We start from the raw sequence: 19171 nt of genomic DNA, 5'->3' as shown, positions 1-19171 counted from the left end.
CCCAGGTAGCACCTCCAGGACTCCCCACCTCACCCCCCAGCAGGTCCCTCTGGCTCTTAGGGGTGGGGTGGGCACCCACTACGGTGGCCCACGAGACCCTCCTGCTCAGTTCTGGGGGCAGTCAGGGGACAGGGCAGGGGTCCTGGGGGCTGGGGGGGGGGTCAAGGAACGCAGGGGGTTTGATGGGGCAGGAGTCCCGGGGGGCGGGGGTGGGCAACGACCCCCTCGTGGGGTGAGGAGGGAACTAGTTGTTAAGATTTTGGCAGCCCGTCACTGGATATACACTAGATGGCCCAAGCTAACCAGGCAGCTCACTTGCAGTAGAGCGCAGGGACGGTCCCAAACGACAGGGCTGCATGCAGACTTGATCCATGTGGCGCTTGCAGGCCTGGCAGCAGAAGCTGTGCTGCAGTGGTGGGGATTGGAGAACGCTCAGGAAATGAGAGGCCATAGTCAAAGCGGGATGTGGAGCAAGAGAGTTGTGGGGGGAGGGGGGTACAAGGCTGCCATTATGTCAGACGTTTCTCCACTGACCCTTTTGGGTGCTCACGAGGCAGCCACCCCTAGCTATCCCTCACCCTGACCCCGCGTATCACAACACAAGATCCCTCTCATACAACATCCTGTTTTTAACACCTTTGTATAACAGGGGGCCCTCACCACCCAGCGCCCCCTCATGCCAGGCTGCAGCATTGCAGGGCTTCTTCCACTCCTGCATCCACGCTGTCTGCCGCTATGAGTCTGCAGGGGTCTGCAGCATCCAGAGCCCAGCCCTCCGGCCCCATCACCCTTCAGTTCAGACCCTGGCTGGGGGTAATAGAAAAGTCCAAACAGGGGAAAAAACTTGAAGTTTACTGGCCTTTCTATGAGGCCTGTCCCCATCAGGGACTCATCAGTCTTTTATTGCAGAGGCTTGTGTTCCCCTCTGTGGCCAGCCCAAGGACCCTTTATTAGGCAGCTAAGCACAGCTCCTTATAATACCTCACCTTGTCTGTGGGCTGCTGCTCCTACTTGTCCCTGATCATCAGCATCTCTCAAAGGGCTGTGGCCTCCTTTACTCCCATGCTGGAATGCCATTTCCTTGTGCATCGTCTTCCTACTGAGGAGCTTCCTCCAGGATGCTGACAGTCTCCTCACACCAGAGTCCTTTCTCCCATTTTGGTATGGGCCTGGCTTTATAGAGCCACCCTCCACATCTGGATGTGACACGCTCCCACCCCTAGCCCCCCAGGTGTGACCTGGAGGGCTAATTGGCCTAACACATCCATTAACCCTTTGTTTGCCAGTGTTAGGCACACACCCCATCACACCTTGAATTAACTGTAGACTGTTATCGTGTCCCTCTTTAGCACCGCTTAGCCAAGCTCTACATTTTAAGCTTTCCTCATAAAACGATCCTTCCCGCCTCCCAATCAGTTTTGTTCTGTTCTCTGAATACCTGCCAGTATCCTTCTGGTAATGTGGTGCCCGGAAATCAATGCAGCATACCAGGTGCAGTCCCGGGCCAGCCATAGGCGAGACACAGTCACACTAGAACCATAGAGGGAAACTATATCCTGAGTACAGCCTTGAGGAGTCAACATGACGTTAAACACACAGTATAAACTAAGTCATGTTTAACCTCATGTCAGTTGTCTGTAGTTACCCCTAGGGTCAACCATGACTAGCTGACACAATGTTAAACATGACACTACATGTCTATACTTAGGGCTAGGTCATGTTCCACACTGTATTCATTACGACAAATCCTCAAGGTCACGTTGTAACGTATGATTTCCCAGTGTAGACAGGCTTTAATTAGAAGACTGGCCATGTCATATAAACACAGCGAAGAACTCTTACTTCCCTTTTAGACAACATGATGCCGTCATGTATGCAGCCCAAAACTCCATTCAGCATTACTGGAACCATATGTTTCATTTGTTGGCACCATTTCAAATCCATTTCTATGTGCAAGAGCTATGAAAAATAACTCGCCATGGAAATGGATGCTTGCTGGTTCTCATAAAAAAGTAAGCGGTGAACTGTCGAGTTTGTGATGGCAGGACTGTCAGCCTGCATGAGACTGTGTACAAATGAGCCAGAACATCTGTGGATTTTGTGGGAGGTCAGGGAACGCTCTGTGTGTGTGTGTGTGTGTGTTTGAGAGAGAGAGAGAGAGCGAGAGAGCGAGATGTTGACTGTGATTATTTATGCAACTCTACATTGACAATAAATGAGCAGTTTTACCCCAGTGATGTGGCTAGACTCCAGAACTTGGCATTGTGTTTCCTTATTGCTTAGCACAAGTAGACCTCCTCTAGTGTGATTGCATAGACTGCCAGGACAGCACTCATACTCACCAGCCTTTCCAACCCCATATTTTCCTTGTACATGGTTAAAAATCCAGCAGAGTGGGATGCTAGACACACATGTGGTGTACGGGTCTATTCTGGATTCTGGTACTCAGCTGATATATACCTATGCCACCTGATTACTTCTCCATCTGTTCTCATCTCCCACCTGCTGCATAGTCAACAGAATGTTTCTCTTTCTTCCAGTGCTCATTGCTGCTGCAGGCACCTCTCTTATGTACCATGTACCCGAGCCGTTCTCTTTGCAATTCAGCACCTTGGATACTTTTCTGGGCTGTTTATACCATAGTGCTTTGGTGGCCATGCAGTGGCTGGCATTGAGCGCCATCTTCTGGCTACTCTCTGACCTCAGACATTTTATGAATATAAAGAATGAAATCAAACAATGTAAGCAAACCAACTTCCTACAGCCCCAAGCCCTTTTACCTGTGACACTCTTTTTTTTAAATGGAGCTTTTTACTGACACAACATCCTCATATCTTATACAAAAAAGACTAATAATACACATTTCCAGAATGTAAGCAGCAATCTCAAACCATTTTATTAATCAGTCACATAGAGCACAGCACATATTAGATTAAAATCAGCCACAACTGTGTAATCATAAATACATTAAATACATAACTTAGTCAAAACCATACTGATAATATAAAACCTAAGCAGATTATATTCATTATATATAAAGATCTTCTTAAGCTGCCAGTTTATATTTAAATAATATACTGACATGAAAACCATAAAAGGGTACCTCTGATTGACTGAGCTGTGACAATTTATATCAGGTGAAGCTCTGCCCCCAAATATTCAGTCCCACAGAACTGCTTCTTACAAAAACATCAGCCACTAAAATATGACCTCAGGTCTTTCCATTGGACTATTGTGTATACAATGTTACCAAACGCAATATTCATGAAGGTGTCAAAAAGAACAGCTTGTAAGTTATAAAGGGCCTTTTCCTGAATCGTTGAAATTAACGGGAGTTTTGCCATCAGTGTTAATGAGACCAGGATCAGACCCCAAAGGTCTGTACATTGTTTATTTATATACAAGGTATTTGACTTCTATCTAGTATTATGTTATGTTCTTATGTTCAGACACACATGAATGCACATACAGACCTTTAATCATGTCTGTCCCTAAATGACAGATAAGTTTAAAGGAATAAGTACACAGAAGGTCTGTAGTCACTACCTTTTGAGTTATACAACAGGCTATTTTATCTGAACAGAGTAGATGTCACATACTTTTTGCAGAACATATATGATCCTGAACTCTAGGGCTAATATCCTACAGCAGTTCTATGATTTACAAACAGTACAGAATTATATGCAGAAGGAAGTACACAAGAAACTAAATATATATTTATATAGATTACAATACTTAATCCCATGGGGATGAAATTGTTTCAGGTCTACCTGCTGCATTGACGAACCAGAGTGCCTGGCATAATTACTAACTCTGATAGTGCTCCCATTAGCAGTGGTTTAAAGTTACAATATAAAAACTCACTAGGAATTGCAGCAAAACACCCTGACCATAGTGTTACAGGCAGATTTATTAACTGTGACATATTGTTACAGTACATTTACTTCAACAATTACCAGTGAACCAAATCAATGGTTTGTAAGGCAATTCCATAAATATTTCCCATTCTAACTATTTTGCTTTAAAAAATGTAACCTATGTGTTTCCATGGGAGAGAACTCCAACTGTGTATATTGCAAAGTGTTCACTCCACCCTGGTACCTACAGACTGACCCCAGAGGAGTCCAGCCTCTCCCACAGACAGCAGCTTATTTTGTCCCCATCCAGAGAATGAACAGAGATCTCCCAATCACTGTAGCTGTACACTGACTGGACCCATGTAGTCTCTTGGTAAACGGCTAGGGTTTTACCCACAGCTTGCTTGTCTTCAGTGGCAGAACCAGATGACTGAGCCTGGTATCTAGTAGCAAGATCCGAGGCTAATCATCTTGTCAGCAAGATGTATCAACAACTGGCCACTTGTTGAGGACTGCATAGCTCCATTTCCTGAGAGGCTCTGAGGCATCAGTGAAGATAGCTTCAATTCCTGCAGAGATAACAGATTTCCTTTTTAAAACAGGAAGATACAGGCACAGATTTGTATTCCCTTATTCCAAAGCTGTTTTGCATCTGGCGAATAGCCACAATGTAAAGGAGTTTCTATTATTTCCTAAGGCTGGGCACAGACCCTAACACAATAATTCTTTAGTCATAGGAATGGCCATCGCTGAATTGATTAATCTGTCAATCTCTCGGTACTTTTATGGCCTCATCACCACAGCATGTATGCTAAGTGTCCCATGGTAAGTAAGGGGTTAATCTTATTGCTGGAAATACACAGCAGTTAAAGGTCATTCTAAAGATCAGTGCGTTCTATGTTTGTTTGTGTTTTAAAAAGGAAACTAAATTATGAGTGTAAACATCTCACATATCTTACCGGAGTCACTTGGCGTTAGATTAGATGACCAGTGCTTTGGAAGGTATGTTCTGAATTGAGACTCTGGCAGCTGCTGTAAGATATAGAGGAGAGGGATTTATATACAACTGTTCTGTACATCAGTGTGATGTTAGCAAAGAATGATTGCAATGCTTCTCATGTGGTTTTTTAAATACAACGTACCTGGCAGGAGTAAATTTCTTTGCTGCAAGAGAAAAAAATAATATCATTAGCATTCTGGAGATGACCATCCCCATCTTGCATGCTATTTATTCCATTGTTTTGTTGGAGAATTACCCCACTGATTTAACAACAGAAATATGTTATAGACTGAGCCGAGCTACCACCACCTCTTCTCCATAACCCTTCTGACTTGTAATGGCCTTAGGCCTGGAAGCTGTTCCCCAAACTGCTATAGCCCGTGAGCAGAGCAACTTGTTACACCTAGGCCTCTAGGACCAGCCCCTCTGCTCACGGGCTATGAGAAATCTCCCTGTGAGAATTTCTCCCTGTGAGAAATCAGTACTTACTAGTAGAACTGAACAGGTATCTCAATGAACGCTCCACATATATTTGCCTAACTAACACAGTGTATTAATCTCTTAGGGTGCCTTAGTATCTCTCTTGTGTTCATGTTCCATTCATAGTCTAACAAACACGTTGATTGTCAGGAAAATTAACAGAAATAATGAGTCTTAAGTGAATATTAGGGAATATTCCTGGGAAGCAAATTCTCATCTTGTAAATGTAAGTCATTTAATTGGAAACCTCATTTTATTTCAGGAAAATGAAAGATACCATGTGACTGATTTGTACAATGAAAACTAATTAGCATTGCTCATGTTTTGAATATCAAATGCTTGTAACAAACTGTTTGTGAGCAAACTGCAGAGCAGGAAAGTATTCAGCAAATAATTTTTAAAGTACAGATCAATCAAAAATGGCATAAACTGCTTTTGCACTACTTGTGAGAAGAAAGAGAGGCTCCATTTGACAAATAAACGATTCGCTCTGAATTATTTGTTTAGCTCTGCAGTCATTATTGTTTCTATAGATATCTGTTTCTATAACAGTCATTATTCATATCTCTAGAAACAAGGTGGTCCAATAAAAGACATTATTTCACCCACCTTGTCTCTCTAATATATTGGGACCAGCACGGCTACAACAACACTGCAAATGCCCTATCTGGCATACTGAGCAATAGCGGTTGGAGGCACCAGTGTTATTTCTGGTTGATGTCCTCCTGGCTGATCCCTGGTCAGTTCTCCTGCCAATAACTTCTAATGATTAAAACTGGTTGAAAAACATATTTTATTTTCTGCAACAGTGTTCAAGGAACATGAAAATTCTTCATTTTTGTTGAATTTGGGGAGATTTTTGTCAAAAACCTGAAAATGGAATATTTCGAGGGAAATTTGAAAAATTTCAACAAAAATGGGGATTTTCTCACTGAAGTTTCCACTTTTTTTCTTTCTGAAAAATTTCCAACCAGTTCTACAGAGGGTGCAAATAAAGAGATGAACCTGGGACAGTATCTCACCTTTCCTTCGAAGGCGCTTTACAAGCCAAATGAGGAATGATGCTGTCGACAAGAGCGAGGCTCCGGTGGCTGCTATTCCAACAGAGACGTAACTGAGCAGTTCTTCAGGCACTTGGGGAGCTAGGAGGGCAAAGAAGATCCTATGAGATCAGGAGGAATGCACAGTCTCTGAAGTGCTTTCTGCTTGTTCCATTTCCATTCAGTCCTATTGCAAGCAGGAGGACAGCTGCTTATTTCCTTTGGTTTCTCACACTGAGTGGTGGCTCCTGCTTGTAAGCAGGAAAGCCTCTGCATATGCCAAATAATGCCAGAAAGCTTTATGCTGAAAATAGTCCCATCTAACTGGTAGCAGGTTAGTGAGGATGGAATTCTGCAGGGTCCCTCGTTACTTTGAAAGGATATTTTGGGTCAGATTTTGATATCTTTACTCCCACTGAGTAATGTCTGACTCCTTGCGCAGTCCCACTGAAATCAATGAATTTACTCAAGGAGTAACGTATGACACAATGTGAGGAAAGGTATCTTAGGGACGATAGGTGGGATTTTTGAAAATGCTCAGTGTGGCCCATTGTTGCTCCTATTGCAATCAGTGATACAACTCCCATTGACTTGAATAAGAGCAGAGTAAAGCCAAGGTGGAACATTTTTTTTAAATCCCACTCATAATTTACAACCACTTATAGAAGTGAGCTATTTGGTTCTAGCCTGAAAATATGTCAGTTATGAGGTATTTAGAGCTGGCAAAAAAAATTCTGTCTAAATGCTTTTTTTTTTTTAATTGGGTTTTTGTCTCAATGAAAAGTTTCACAGAAATTGTCTGCTTTTCTTGAAAATTTTCAGTTTTTCAATGGAAAGCCAAAAACTCAGAAACATTTTCAGCTGAAAACCAAAAAATGTCAATTTCTGAGTTTTTGGGGTTTTTAACAAAAAGTCAAATATTTTCAGTGGGAAAAAATATATCTGACCGGAGCTAGAAATGACAAAAGTCTTTCTTGTTGCATCCCATCCTTCCCTACATCCTTGTCTAATAACAAGGCCAGGCCTCTTCAGCATCGCTAGTCACAAGTAAAAACACACATACAAAATACCTTCGCACGTTGGCTGACTTGCAGTCCAGTTCCCTGCAGCGCTGCACTGAAGTACTTTAGAACCGTTAAGTAACCATCCCCCTGTACAGTTAAACTCGCAAACTGTGCTGTATGCAAAATCCCCAAAAGGGTGTGAACAATTCATGGAGCCCTTCTCAGAGGGTATCAGGGTTTCACACTGTGCAACTGAAATACAAAAACACATACAAACGGTTAACGAAGACTCTAAGAAATGTCCAAAACTGGGTCCCACTATTGGTGCTAGTAAATGTGCACCAAATTTCACCATCTGCATTTTGTTTCTGGGATAAATGTCCTTGCAGTGAGTTTTTCCTAAAATATATTAGACTTCAGCAAAGTAAAGGGCTGGTACTACTACTGTATCAAGCTAACTGGTTTTTTCGAATGTTCTGCACTTTAAGACTTCAGTAGCAATCACTTTAGATCAGATCCTCAGCTCATGCAAACTGGTGTAGCTCCATTGATTTCAATGGAGCTAGGTCAATCTGCACCAGCTCATGAGTTGGCCTTACTCTTGAATACACAGGGTTTGAGCTGTCATGCTTGTAACAGATACCTAGGCTCCTAAGCCTGACTTGATTATTTCAAAAGGACAAACACTTACCTTCACACTTTGGGAAGGGCTCTGACCATTCTCCCTGAGCTGTGCACTGAATCGTGGGTGATCCACTTAATCTGTAGCCCTCCTCACAACGGAACTCACAGGCCGAGTTGTGGGTGAATTCTGGATGACCGTCGGTACATTCCACAAAGCCATTTTCAGGCCCGTTCACTGCTTCACAGGTCACAGCTGAGACACACAGAGAGAACATCAGCGGTTAGTTTGGATGCCACAGGAGCACTCTACACAAGCAGTGAGAGCCCTGTGTACTGGGAAGGGCAATCATAAAGAAAGGTACCTTCGCATTCCGGCTGCTGTCCATCCCACTCTCCAGAAGCACCGCACTGCAGCCTGTCTGATCCCTTCAACACAAACCCTTCTTCACAGGCAAACTCACAGGTTGAATTCCACAGAAAGTTCGCAGAGGTGGGAGAGCACGTCAGGGAGCCATGAGCTGGAGCCTTTAAGCCATCACACTGCACAACTGCAAATCACATGGAATAGCATGGAGCTTAGTTTGGAGCAAAGTAAGAGAAAAACTTTTCTTCTGCAGGGTAACAGAATATACATTGATGGGAGCTGGGCGTTAGAGAGCAAAGCTATCTCCCTGCAGTCTAAGAAAGTGACTAGGAGCACTGGGATCCGTGAGTCTCAGGGGACTGGACATGGGATTTCGGGATGTCTCAGTATTTCCCAGCATGTAACTAAAATACAAATATATTCTTGTAAGACATATAAAAAAGCTCTAGGAAAGGTTCTAAATTATGCTCCATTACTGGTACTGACAGATGTGCATCAGACCCCTCTCCAAATCAGTCTGCATTTCAGATCTGAGGCAAATGATCTTTCAGAGATCTTTCTCTGAAGCACTTTAGAGTTCAGGCCTTTCTGAAAAAAGGTGCTGCGTGAATTTCAAGAGCTGATATTATCACTGTATCTAGCTGATTGGATTTGCAGAGCTTCTGCACTTGAAGCACTTGATAGGAATTGATTAATCTTAAATGCACAACATTCGCGGTATACAATCATGCTTCTTGGGGGTCTGCTGCTCACAAGCATTACTTCCCCTGTCTGCGCCTCATTTTCCACATCTCTAAAATGGGGACAATGACACTGACTTCTTTTGGAAAGTGCTTTCAGATCCACTGATGAGAAGTGCTGTTTAAGAGCTAGGTATTGTGTTATTATTAATGGATTATTTCAAAAAGGACAGAGACCTACCTTCACACTTTGGGAAGGGCTCTGACCATTCTCCCTGAGCTGTGCACTGAATCGTGGGCGATCCACTTAATCTGTAGCCCTCCTCACAACGGAACTCACAGGCCGAGTTGTGGGTGAATTCTGGATGACCGTCGGTACATTCCACAAAGCCATTTTCAGGTCCATTCACTGTTTCACAGGTCACAGCTGAAACACACAGAGAGAACACCAGTGGTTAGTTTGGATGCCACAGGAGCACTCTACACAAGCAGTGAGAGCCCTGTGTACTGGGAAGGGCAATCATAAAGAAAGGTACCTTCGCATTCCGGCTGCTGTCCATCCCACTCTCCAGAAACACCACACTGCAGCCTGTCTGATCCCTTCAACACAAACCCTTCTTCACAGGCAAACTCACAGGTTGAATTCCACAGAAAGTTCCCAGAAGCGGGAGAGCACATCAGGGAGCCATGAGCTGGAGCCTTTAAGCCATCACACTGCACAACTGCAAATCACATGGAATAGCATGGAGCTTAGTTTGGAGCAAAATAAGAGAAAAACTTTTCTTCTGCAGGGTAACAGAATATACATTGATGGGAGCTGGGCGTTAGAGAGCAAAGCTATCTCCCTGCAGTCTAAGAAAGTGACTAGGAGCGCTGGGATCCGTGAGTCTCAGGGGACTGGACATGGGATTTCGGGATGTCTCAGTATTTCCCAGCATGTAACTAAAATACAAATATATTCTTGTAAGATGTATAAAAAAGCTCTAGGAAAGGTTCTAAATTATGCTCCATTACTGGTACTGACAGATGTGCATCAGACCCCTCTCCAAATCAGTCTGCATTTCAGATCTGAGGCAAATGATCTTTCAGAGATCTTTCTCTGAAGCACTTTAGAGTTCAGGCCTTTCTGAAAAAAGGTGCTGCATGAATTTCAAGAGCTGATATTATCACTGTATCTAGCTGATTGGATTTGCAGAGCTTCTGCACTCGAAGCACTTGATAGGAATTGATTAATCTTAAATGCACAACATTCGCGGTATACAATCATGCTTCTTGGGGGTCTGCTGCTCACAAGCATTACTTCCCATGTCTGCGCCTCATTTTCCACATCTCTAAAATGGGGACAATGACACTGACTTCTTTTGGAAAGTGCTTTGAGATCCACTGACGAGAAGTGCTGTTTAAGAGCTAGGTATTGTGTTATTATTAATGGATTATTTCAAAAAGGTCAGAGACCTACCTTCACACTTTGGGAAGGGCTCTGACCATTCTCCCTGAGCTGTGCACTGAATCGTGGGCGATCCACTTAATCTGTAGCCCTCCTCACAACGGAACTCACAGGCCGAGTTGTGGGTGAATTCTGGATGACCGCCGGTACATTCCACAAAGCCATTTTCAGGTCCATTCACTGTTTCACAGGTCACAGCTGAGACACACAGAGAGAACATCAGCGGTTAGTTTGGATGCCACAGGAGCACTCTACACAAGCAGTGAGAGCCCTGTGTACTGGGAAGGGCAATCATAAAGAAAGGTACCTTCACATTCCGGCTGCTGTCCATCCCACTCTCCAGAAGCACCGCACTGCAGCCTGTCTGATCCCTTCAACACAAACCCTTCTTCACAGGCAAACTCACAGGTTGAATTCCACAGAAAGTTCGCAGAGGCGGGAGAGCACGTCAGGGAGCCATGAGCTGGAGCCTTTAAGCCATCACACTGCACAACTGCAAATCACATGGAATAGCATGGAGCTTAGTTTGGAGCAAAGTAAGAGAAAAACTTTTCTTTTGCATGGTAACAGAATATACATTGACAGGAGCTGAGTTTTAGAGAGCGAAGCTATCTCCCTACAGGTTAAGAAAGTGACCAGGGGCAGAGCAGTATAGCGTTATCTAGGGCAGGGTTATGGCAATGCCCCTTCCTGAACTGTACTTCTTCTGGGACAAAGGGAGGCCTGTAGGCTCCAGATCTGTCAATTTGGAACCCAATTCACTTTAAGAATTTAATTTTAAAATAGTGGGCCAGAGCCTCCATTGCTATAAAGGGGCAAAGCTTCATTGAAGTCAACAGAGCCATAAGGATTTATGCCAGTTGAGATCTGGCCTACAGTTCCTTGAGAATTTACCTGTACATGCTGGAGTGGGTGAAGACCAGTTCCCGGAAGAGGTACACCACACTGGTTCAAACCCAGTTGATTCATAGCCTTCTGCACACTGAACCTCGCAGGATGACTTGTAGCTGTAGTTCTGTAGTGGATGGCTGCACTCCAGGGTCCCTTGATCGGGTTCTTTTAATTGGTCGCAAGTCACAACTACAAAGGGACACAAGGAGGCCTACAGTCAGTGCCACTTTCTCAACAGCAAATGAAATAAACTAGCTAGACGTACTGAAAACTAGCTGACATGCACATCTCCCTGTTTGGAAGGCAGTAAGAATTAATCTTACCATACTGGCATTCAGGCCCATAGAATCCAGCATCACAGAGACAGGTATGATTGTTAATGGTCTCCAGGCATTCACCACGTCCGCTGCAGGAAGACTGGTCACAGGAAGCTAGCAGGAAATTCAGCATGGTTATAAAACAAATCTATCCCCCTTTACTAGTTAATCTGTTAATTTGCAACACTTTACTTATCCAGGAGAAAACACACTCTGGATAATAAATACTTTGCAAAGTAAACAGAGGGTGAAGGTTATGCCATTTGAAATTACATTGATTTTGCATCACAGCATTTCAGAAACCAAGACAGTTGAACCTAGCCACTCACAAAAGTATTGCTGTGGCTGGAAACAGACTCAACTTATATCAAAAGTTAAATCACAAAAAGAACAATAGACTTTTACATGATATAATAAAGGCTCTAAGTTCTGCATGATTAGCTTGAAGCAAGCGAGTAGCCCCCAGTGGACTACTCACATGCTTAAAGTTAAACATAGTAACAATGTTTAATGCACATATATAGGTTAGTTAATAAACGTCCATTTTCTTATTATCATATAGGCTCTTTGGGATTGATTGAATTCTGTACCTGCGTAGCACAAGGCAACCTTCTCTTTGCTGCATCTTTCATCATTCCATTTGCCTGCATCCTTCGCTCTTTTGATGTAGATTTCAACACAGTCCTCGTCATTCTTTCTGTTGTTTGGTTCGTCCTTAGCCCAGTTTTTAGCCTCTTCTGTCAACCGTTTTTTTGTTCCAACCCAGGTCCACTCATTGTCAATCTTCCTGATTCCAATCCAGTAATAACTTGGATTGAAGGGTAAAAATGCATTCAGATGGACAATTTCCTCCTTATTCTGAATGGCAACCATATTTGTATAGTGTTTCCTACACCATTCCTCCGCAAGCTTATAGGTCATATTTTTTTCTGAATAGTGGTATGTCCAGCAATTGCCCTCCTCAAGCACCATAAGTCCTAGAAAGAGAAGATGCAGAGAAGTTGGTACCCTTTTACCTGCACTTCCTCTTCTGTTATTAAAGGCCATTTTTATCTCTTTATATTATTCTGCTTTACAAAGAGCACTTCCAGGAAGAATTAGAATCTATCTCTTTGAGAGAACTGATCAGAAAAAGAACTTCAGCAGCTGGAACTGCAATATATAGCACAGAGATATTTAAAAGTACAGAAAAATCCCAGAATGTTACAGAGAGAGAGAGAGACAGAGAGAGAGGAATGAAAACAGCACAGAAATTTAGCCCAAACATTCAAGGTGTCAGTGTCAAAATGCTCTTCCAAGAGCTAACAGAAATAAGGCTTTTGAATTAGGGATCCCACCTACATGCTATGTTTTGGATATAACTTCTACAGCAACCTAGACCCTATTGCTTTTTTCTAAAGAAGAATATATCTAGATCTCAGTGGATATTGCATATGTGCAGGTATTTGAGCCTGTGTAGGTAGTGGTTGCATTTTCTTTATACAACGTTACAATAGTCTCCCAAACAGACATGTCAATATCAAATGTAGGGTCTCCAGCTTGTCAAGGATGTGTCCAGTCATTGCCCACACTGGGTGGGTATGCTGCAAAGCCCCACGTATGGGCCCCTTTTGGCTTTGGCAGTTGAGAGAAGCAGCATGCCATCCCATCTAATGCTTTCTGTGCAAATCTGCCCTAAAGCCCTAAAGCTTAACCCAGCTACTGCACCCCCATTTACTTCAGAAGGAATCTGCGAGAAAACAGCAGTGCTGTTACTTCCAGTCTAACTTGTTTTCCACTCAGATACACACTCACTTACCGTAAGTGAGAACAGAGAGGAACCACAGGCCAACCATGTTTCTGGGGAACTTCTCTTCACTTTGCTCTTTGAAGAGATGGCTGCAAAAAACAAACATGCAGAATAATGGCACATGGTTTAAGCGCTGATATTAACTTATTGCAATACAATAATGCAATACAATGTTATTGTCTATAGCATCTTTCCTATATGTTATTTCACAAATCACTTTACGGGGTTAAACAGCAAGACTCTCCACTGGGCTAGTGTATTGTCTAAAGCAGATCTTAATGGAGGGGCAGACTGGAAATTCAAGTAACTTGTACAGGACATTTGTGTAGTGTTACTTCAGATCTGACTGAATCTGACAGATCTTAGCTGAGATCACTGACAATGGTCTCAGCTAAGATATTAATACCTTTGGAAGGATTCAATTTTATCAGTAAAAGTTGATAAACATTGATTTCAAGTAAGAAAAATGCTGCTTGATAACTTATTAGAGTTTGATTTAAGGATATTTATTTTGCATATTGTGACACAAGATATTGATAATTTGTGTTTTAACTGTTATAAAGCTTTAACTTTTTGAATCTCAATGTCCACTGTCATGAAATAATTATTGCCTGACTCACACAGACACACACACACCCCATAATTTCTGATGCCCCATAATTTCCCACAACTGTGAACATTTAAATTAATAAAAATTGGGGGGGAAATGCTTAAAAGCCATAATTTTGCACAACTGTGAAAATTTAAATCAATAAAAAAATCTTTAAAATGCTTAAAAATAAACTAAACTTTTTATTCATCAAAATTATACAAAAATAAAAACTGAATTCTGCCAAGCATGTATATGAAATACAACAAACCTACTTGAAAGGCTATTATACTTACAGATTGTGGCTGTGATGCCTGGTGCTATGTAGCAGCCTGGTAAAGATGTGTCTTCAGCGGCTGTTTTCCTTTGCTAAGTCACTGCAGAGGTTCTTATGCTAAGACTCAGTGGAGAGCTGTCAGTCAGTGTGTACCCGCTGTCTTCAGCTTGAAGCCTTTTTATTCCATCAGCTCCTACTTCCTAGAAATTCCAGTGACGTGGCTCAGAGGATATTTCCTAATAAGAAAGTGAAAAATTCCCCAGGAAAAGGTATATCCCTGATGCCAAAACTCACAAATACACAGTCATATGCTTTCCTCTCCCAGACACACACCAACACCATGATGAGGGTTTACTGTATCCCGGCTCATAGATTTTAATTCAGATTAACGCACAATTCCAGGATATCAAGAGAAAATAAATATTCAGACTCAACTAGTCTTAGTCTTAGATCCAACAGAGAATATAGACTGTGCTGATCCCAGTCCTCATCAAATTATTTCAATGACCAAAGCAAAATTATTGGGGCGACAAGGTATTTCTTGTACACAATGTGCACTTAACAATCAGACTTTCCACAATCATTACAAGGCACTGGGCTAGGACTCAGGAAATCTGAGTTCAATTTCTGGCCCTGCTACCGACTCCTATGTGATCTTGGTCAAGTCACTTAAGTCTTGATCAGTTCCATTGAAATCAATGGGAATCTTCCCACTGACCTCAATTAGTGTTGGATCAGGGTCTTAATTTCTCTGTGCCCCAGTTCCCCATCTATAAATTGGAATAATCATCCTTTCTTTCTCCCAGCCTTTCCCTGTCTTGCCTATTTAAATTGTAAGCTCTTCAGGCCAGGAACTGTCTCTCACTATGTGTATATAGTTCTTAATGTAATGGGGTTCTGAACTCATCTGGGATCTCTAAGTGGTATTATAACAAAAATTAATAAGAATGAAGAGTTTAAGTATGACCTTCCTGATCATTTATTATTATGTATACAAAGACATAGACCCAGCCAGAAGAGCTTCAATACTCTTTGAAGTCAGTGAGAAAATTTTAAAAAATCATTTATATTTTTTCTAACCTTTTTTATGAGCTTCCTACTTGGCAAGTCCATATACTCAAACCTCCTCTTTTGTGCTAGAAGCTGTGAAGCTGCCTAGTGGAAAATTTTATCAGAACAATGCTATTGTTGGTGGACTTACAAGAAGGGAAAAAACTCCAGGAAGGTGTAGACTTGTTAGTTTAAAATATCTTTCCTGCAGAGTGGCAGGCCAGACCACTTGTCTGCAGCTTTGGCAGGAAAAATATCCCTGTGGCATACAAAAACCCCTGTAAGGCTGTTTGCTTTGGCAGAATAAACTGCCTCTTTTCGTAACCCTGGCCATTTTTTTCTATGCATGGCTCATAGCGGATTATTATTAGCCTTTCCATCAAATCACTTCTAACTCCTCCCTATTTTGTTTTTATCTCAATTTCATATAATCAACTATAGAAACTTTTTGACAAATTGGAGATGTCAAGGACCAATGGATCTCAGATAACATTTTGTAAAACCTCAAGTGCTTTAGGAGGAGCCTGAGTCCCATTTTCAAAAGCGACTTAGGGACTCACTGTCCTTCAATGAGACTTAGGCTCCTACGTGCCTACATTAGTTTTGAAAATGGGAGGTCAGCTCTTAAGTCACTTAGGTGCTTTTGAAAATGTTTACCTCTGGTCTGGTTGGTTTGTTGGAATCCTTGATATTAATGCCAGAAAAGCCATCTAGCCTGCCCCGGCTGACTCTACATTACTGACTAATTCTTAACTGACTTGTTCTTTCAGTTCTTTTTCCTTTATCACCTAGTTTGGGAATACAATAGACCACCTTTTTTCTTTTGCTATAAAGAACTAGGGTCTGATACTTCACTCCATTACACCAGCTTTACACTGGTGAAATTCTGTTGAAATGAATGGAGCTAAACACTGGCATAAAACTGGAGAAATAAGGATAATATAACTGGAGATAGGGATAATCTCCCTATCGTGGAGATTAAAGGCTTCTCTACTACATAGTGCGGCAATGCATGCTCTGGGGTGCGATTTCTAAAGCACACTAATGTGTTGCATCTTAATTGGTCTGAATAGACTCTGCTGGTGCAAACTAAAGGTTCCCTAGTGCACTTTAACATAAAGCTGGAATCAGTACTGTGCTAAAGCACACGAGAACGTTCAGTGTGCCCCAGAAGGGCCTACATGGACCAAACAATGCACATCACATTAGCGCCCTTTAGAAATCACATCCCCCGCAGTGCTCATTGCCCCACCATGTAGACAAGCCCTACAGATCTTGAACCTAATTTTCAGAAGTGCTGGGCTCCTGCCGTTCCCACTGACTTCACTGTCTCATTTCCAAGGGATGAAATCCTGGTCCTAGTGAAATCAATGGCAAAACTCCCACTGATGTTAATGAGGCCTAGATTTCACCCCATGTGTTAAGCACAGCAGGAACAAATTGCCATAAACTAATTAAACACAGTTGCCTAACACTTTTTACAATATTGTATGTTTATCTCACTGTCTAGGTTCTTATCTGGTGCCCATCACTGTAGTACCCATTCAATGGCCTTTCGATCAGGCCCTAAATGCCTCGCAAAGTTATAAAGTGTTTAGCTCAGTCTCCCTCTCTCACCTCTCCAGTTAGCATGGTGTCTGAGTGCATGGTGTTAGCAGGGGAAGGCAAGGTTAAAGGTGGGGTTTGTATTTTGCTCTGAAGGGGTTGAGATTTGTGGCCCTGCTGATCTCCTCCAGGAGCAAGTCCCAGATCCTTAGGCCAGTTTCCAACAAAGGTGACTGCTAAAGGCACAAGTTTCCGTTGTTCCAGTGGAAGTTGCAGTCACAGAGGCTGAGCTGCTCCCTGAAGTTACTTGAACCAGTCTCATAGAGGGCTTTGAAGTTTCATGTGCAGACGAGTCCTCAGAAATTGTGCCTTCCCATGTGGAGGATATTACACCAGTTCTCAGATTTGCGTGTAGTTCAGAACATATAGGACTTGACAGGAAATTGTTAGGGAAGATGTGTTACCTGTGATTTCTGAAAAACTGTACAGGCAAGAATTCCTCAATGTAAAGACCAATGAAGTTTTGAAAAGATGTAATCAGGAATTAAAAGAACTGGGTGCCTGCATCTCATCAGTGCACATTACAAAGGCGATTGCTTACTATTACAGTTACTAGTCAATGAAGAAAATGGGTCTTCGGAGACTGGCAAAAATTGGTTGTGCACATTTTAACTTTCCTGCAGTTCCATGCACAACTTGTTGGATCTAGTGGGGGAAATTATGGAAAAACATAAATTTATATTTAATATACTCGTGAAGCTAGGAAAAGTTGTGATGATAAAGCTACATGTAGCCTCAGGGTCTGTCTACACTGCAGTGTAAACCCAGGGTTAGTAGAACTGAAGTTAGCTGACCCTGGGTTTGTTAGCCTAGGACTTGAGCATCTACACTTATTTGTAATCCCAGGCTAGGAATTGTTGAACCCTAGTTCCCAACCTGGATCTCCAACATCTACACTATATTATGTGGGCCTGAGTTCAACCACCCATATCCCAGGCTTCCTAGTGCCCTTCTAAAATGTGGCCACTCTAGCCTTTTGTTCATGGTGGAGTTTGGGAAAACTTGACTGTCCAGAGGACAAAGGAAGTCAGCCAGTGGGACTCAGGAATACATTAAGCGGACTTTAAGTCCAGGAGGGCTTCATCTATACAGCAAAGCAATAAGGCTTGAACCCTGGGTCCCGGCTTGACTCAGGTCCTCATAATATCCTGAGACCAAGCCCTCGGTTAGCATAATTTGAGTATAGACAGAAGAGTTGAGCCTGAGTTCAAACCCTGGCCTTACACTGCAGTGCAGACATACCCTCAGTATTTAAGGCTTGTCATGGGCCTCACACTTCATGGAACCAATAGAAAGGCAGCTAGAAGAACTGCAAAAACAAGGAAGATATTTTGTCTTCTGGAGGTCAGCAATGGGCGGCACCAGTTGTATGTATTCCAAAAATACTGGAAGTGTAATTTGTGAGATCTATAAATGTACTATAAACCCCTAGTTGGAGGTGGATCAGTATCCCATTTCAAACCTCAAGACTTATTTGCTAAACTGGCCAGAGAATTGAATTGTACAAAGTTGACCTGTCCCAAACCTGTCAGCAGTGGTGTTAAAGCCTGATTCAAAATCACTCCTTATTGTGAGCTGACACATGGGGTATTTAGTTATGAAAGGTCCCTGTGTAACGTAGCCACTACACTGGGAGGGCCTGATTCTCCCCTGCCTTGTGTAGCCATTTGTACCTAAAGGAAGGTGGTGTGAAATCTTACCCTTCTGATCTGGGTGTGTTTTACACTGGCTCTTCACACACTTTGCACTGGTGTCAATGTTTAGACATGGTGCAAGGCACTGGAGGCTGGTCCACTCTGTGGCTCATTTGAATCTCTGTCAAGTCCCCTGCCCAGGTCTGTACTTATTTTGGGTTGCATGGCCATATCCCCCTTCTTCATCACTTGCTTCCTTCATTTGGCAGTGATGGCAGATTTCACCATCTGCTCTACATACTTCATCCAGCAGCTCTGAGGGCCTCTTGCAGATCCGGTGCAACATAAACCACATGACCATTCACAGACTCATATGTTAACTTAAGACACAAATAAAATTACATTACCTTAAAAGTCATTCATTGCACACTTCTGGGCCAGCACAATCTGCACTCTTTGCGTAACCCATGCCTGCTTGGTGTGTTGCTCTGTCCCCCTCTAGGGGCACCAAGACCATCTAGAG

General features: G+C 42.6%; 1 protein-coding gene across 3 annotated transcripts; it reads right to left on the bottom strand.

Moving 5' to 3' along the window:
- Nucleotides 1-2860: 2860 nt before the first annotated feature.
- On the bottom strand, nt 2861-14595 carry SELE (selectin E). 3 transcript variants are annotated; one of them, XM_073356372.1, is made up of 16 exons: nt 14379-14595; nt 13503-13582; nt 12295-12681; nt 11711-11818; nt 11391-11576; nt 10804-10989; nt 10509-10694; nt 9586-9771; nt 9291-9476; nt 8368-8553; nt 8073-8258; nt 7448-7633; nt 6360-6479; nt 5000-5021; nt 4817-4889; nt 2861-4426 (listed from the first exon to the last, which is right to left on the bottom strand). In XM_073356372.1, the coding sequence occupies exons 2-15, from the start codon at nt 13537-13539 to the stop codon at nt 4832-4834; spliced, it is 2220 nt and encodes a 739-aa protein (XP_073212473.1). In that variant the 5' UTR covers nt 13540-13582; nt 14379-14595; the 3' UTR covers nt 2861-4426; nt 4817-4831. The 3 variants fall into 3 exon arrangements, with proteins under 3 accessions (XP_073212473.1, XP_073212472.1, XP_073212474.1); XM_073356371.1 differs by lacking the exons at nt 2861-4426; nt 4817-4889; nt 5000-5021 and having other exon boundaries at nt 5069-6479; XM_073356373.1 differs by lacking the exons at nt 2861-4426; nt 4817-4889; nt 5000-5021 and having other exon boundaries at nt 6417-6564.
- Between the last annotated feature and the right edge of the window lie 4576 nt (nt 14596-19171).

Source organism: Lepidochelys kempii, chromosome 8 (assembly GCF_965140265.1).
Source record: "Lepidochelys kempii isolate rLepKem1 chromosome 8, rLepKem1.hap2, whole genome shotgun sequence".
NCBI lineage: Eukaryota > Metazoa > Chordata > Testudines > Cheloniidae > Lepidochelys > Lepidochelys kempii.
This window is presented reverse-complemented; position numbering and strand designations above follow the sequence as displayed.

What these genes read in the sequence shown, in the direction of transcription:
- SELE (XM_073356371.1), bottom strand. Translation starts at nt 13,539, where the DNA reads ATGGTTGGCCTGTGGTTCCTCTCTGTTCTCACTTACG. An exon ending in TGGGCCTGAATGCCAGTATG is followed by an intron (nt 11,577 to 11,710) that starts GTAAGATTAATT and finishes GTCCCTTTGTAG; the next exon opens with TTGTGACTTGCGACCAATTA. An exon ending in ACAGCAGCCGGAATGTGAAG is followed by an intron (nt 10,695 to 10,803) that starts GTACCTTTCTTT and finishes TGTGTGTCTCAG; the next exon opens with CTGTGACCTGTGAAACAGTG.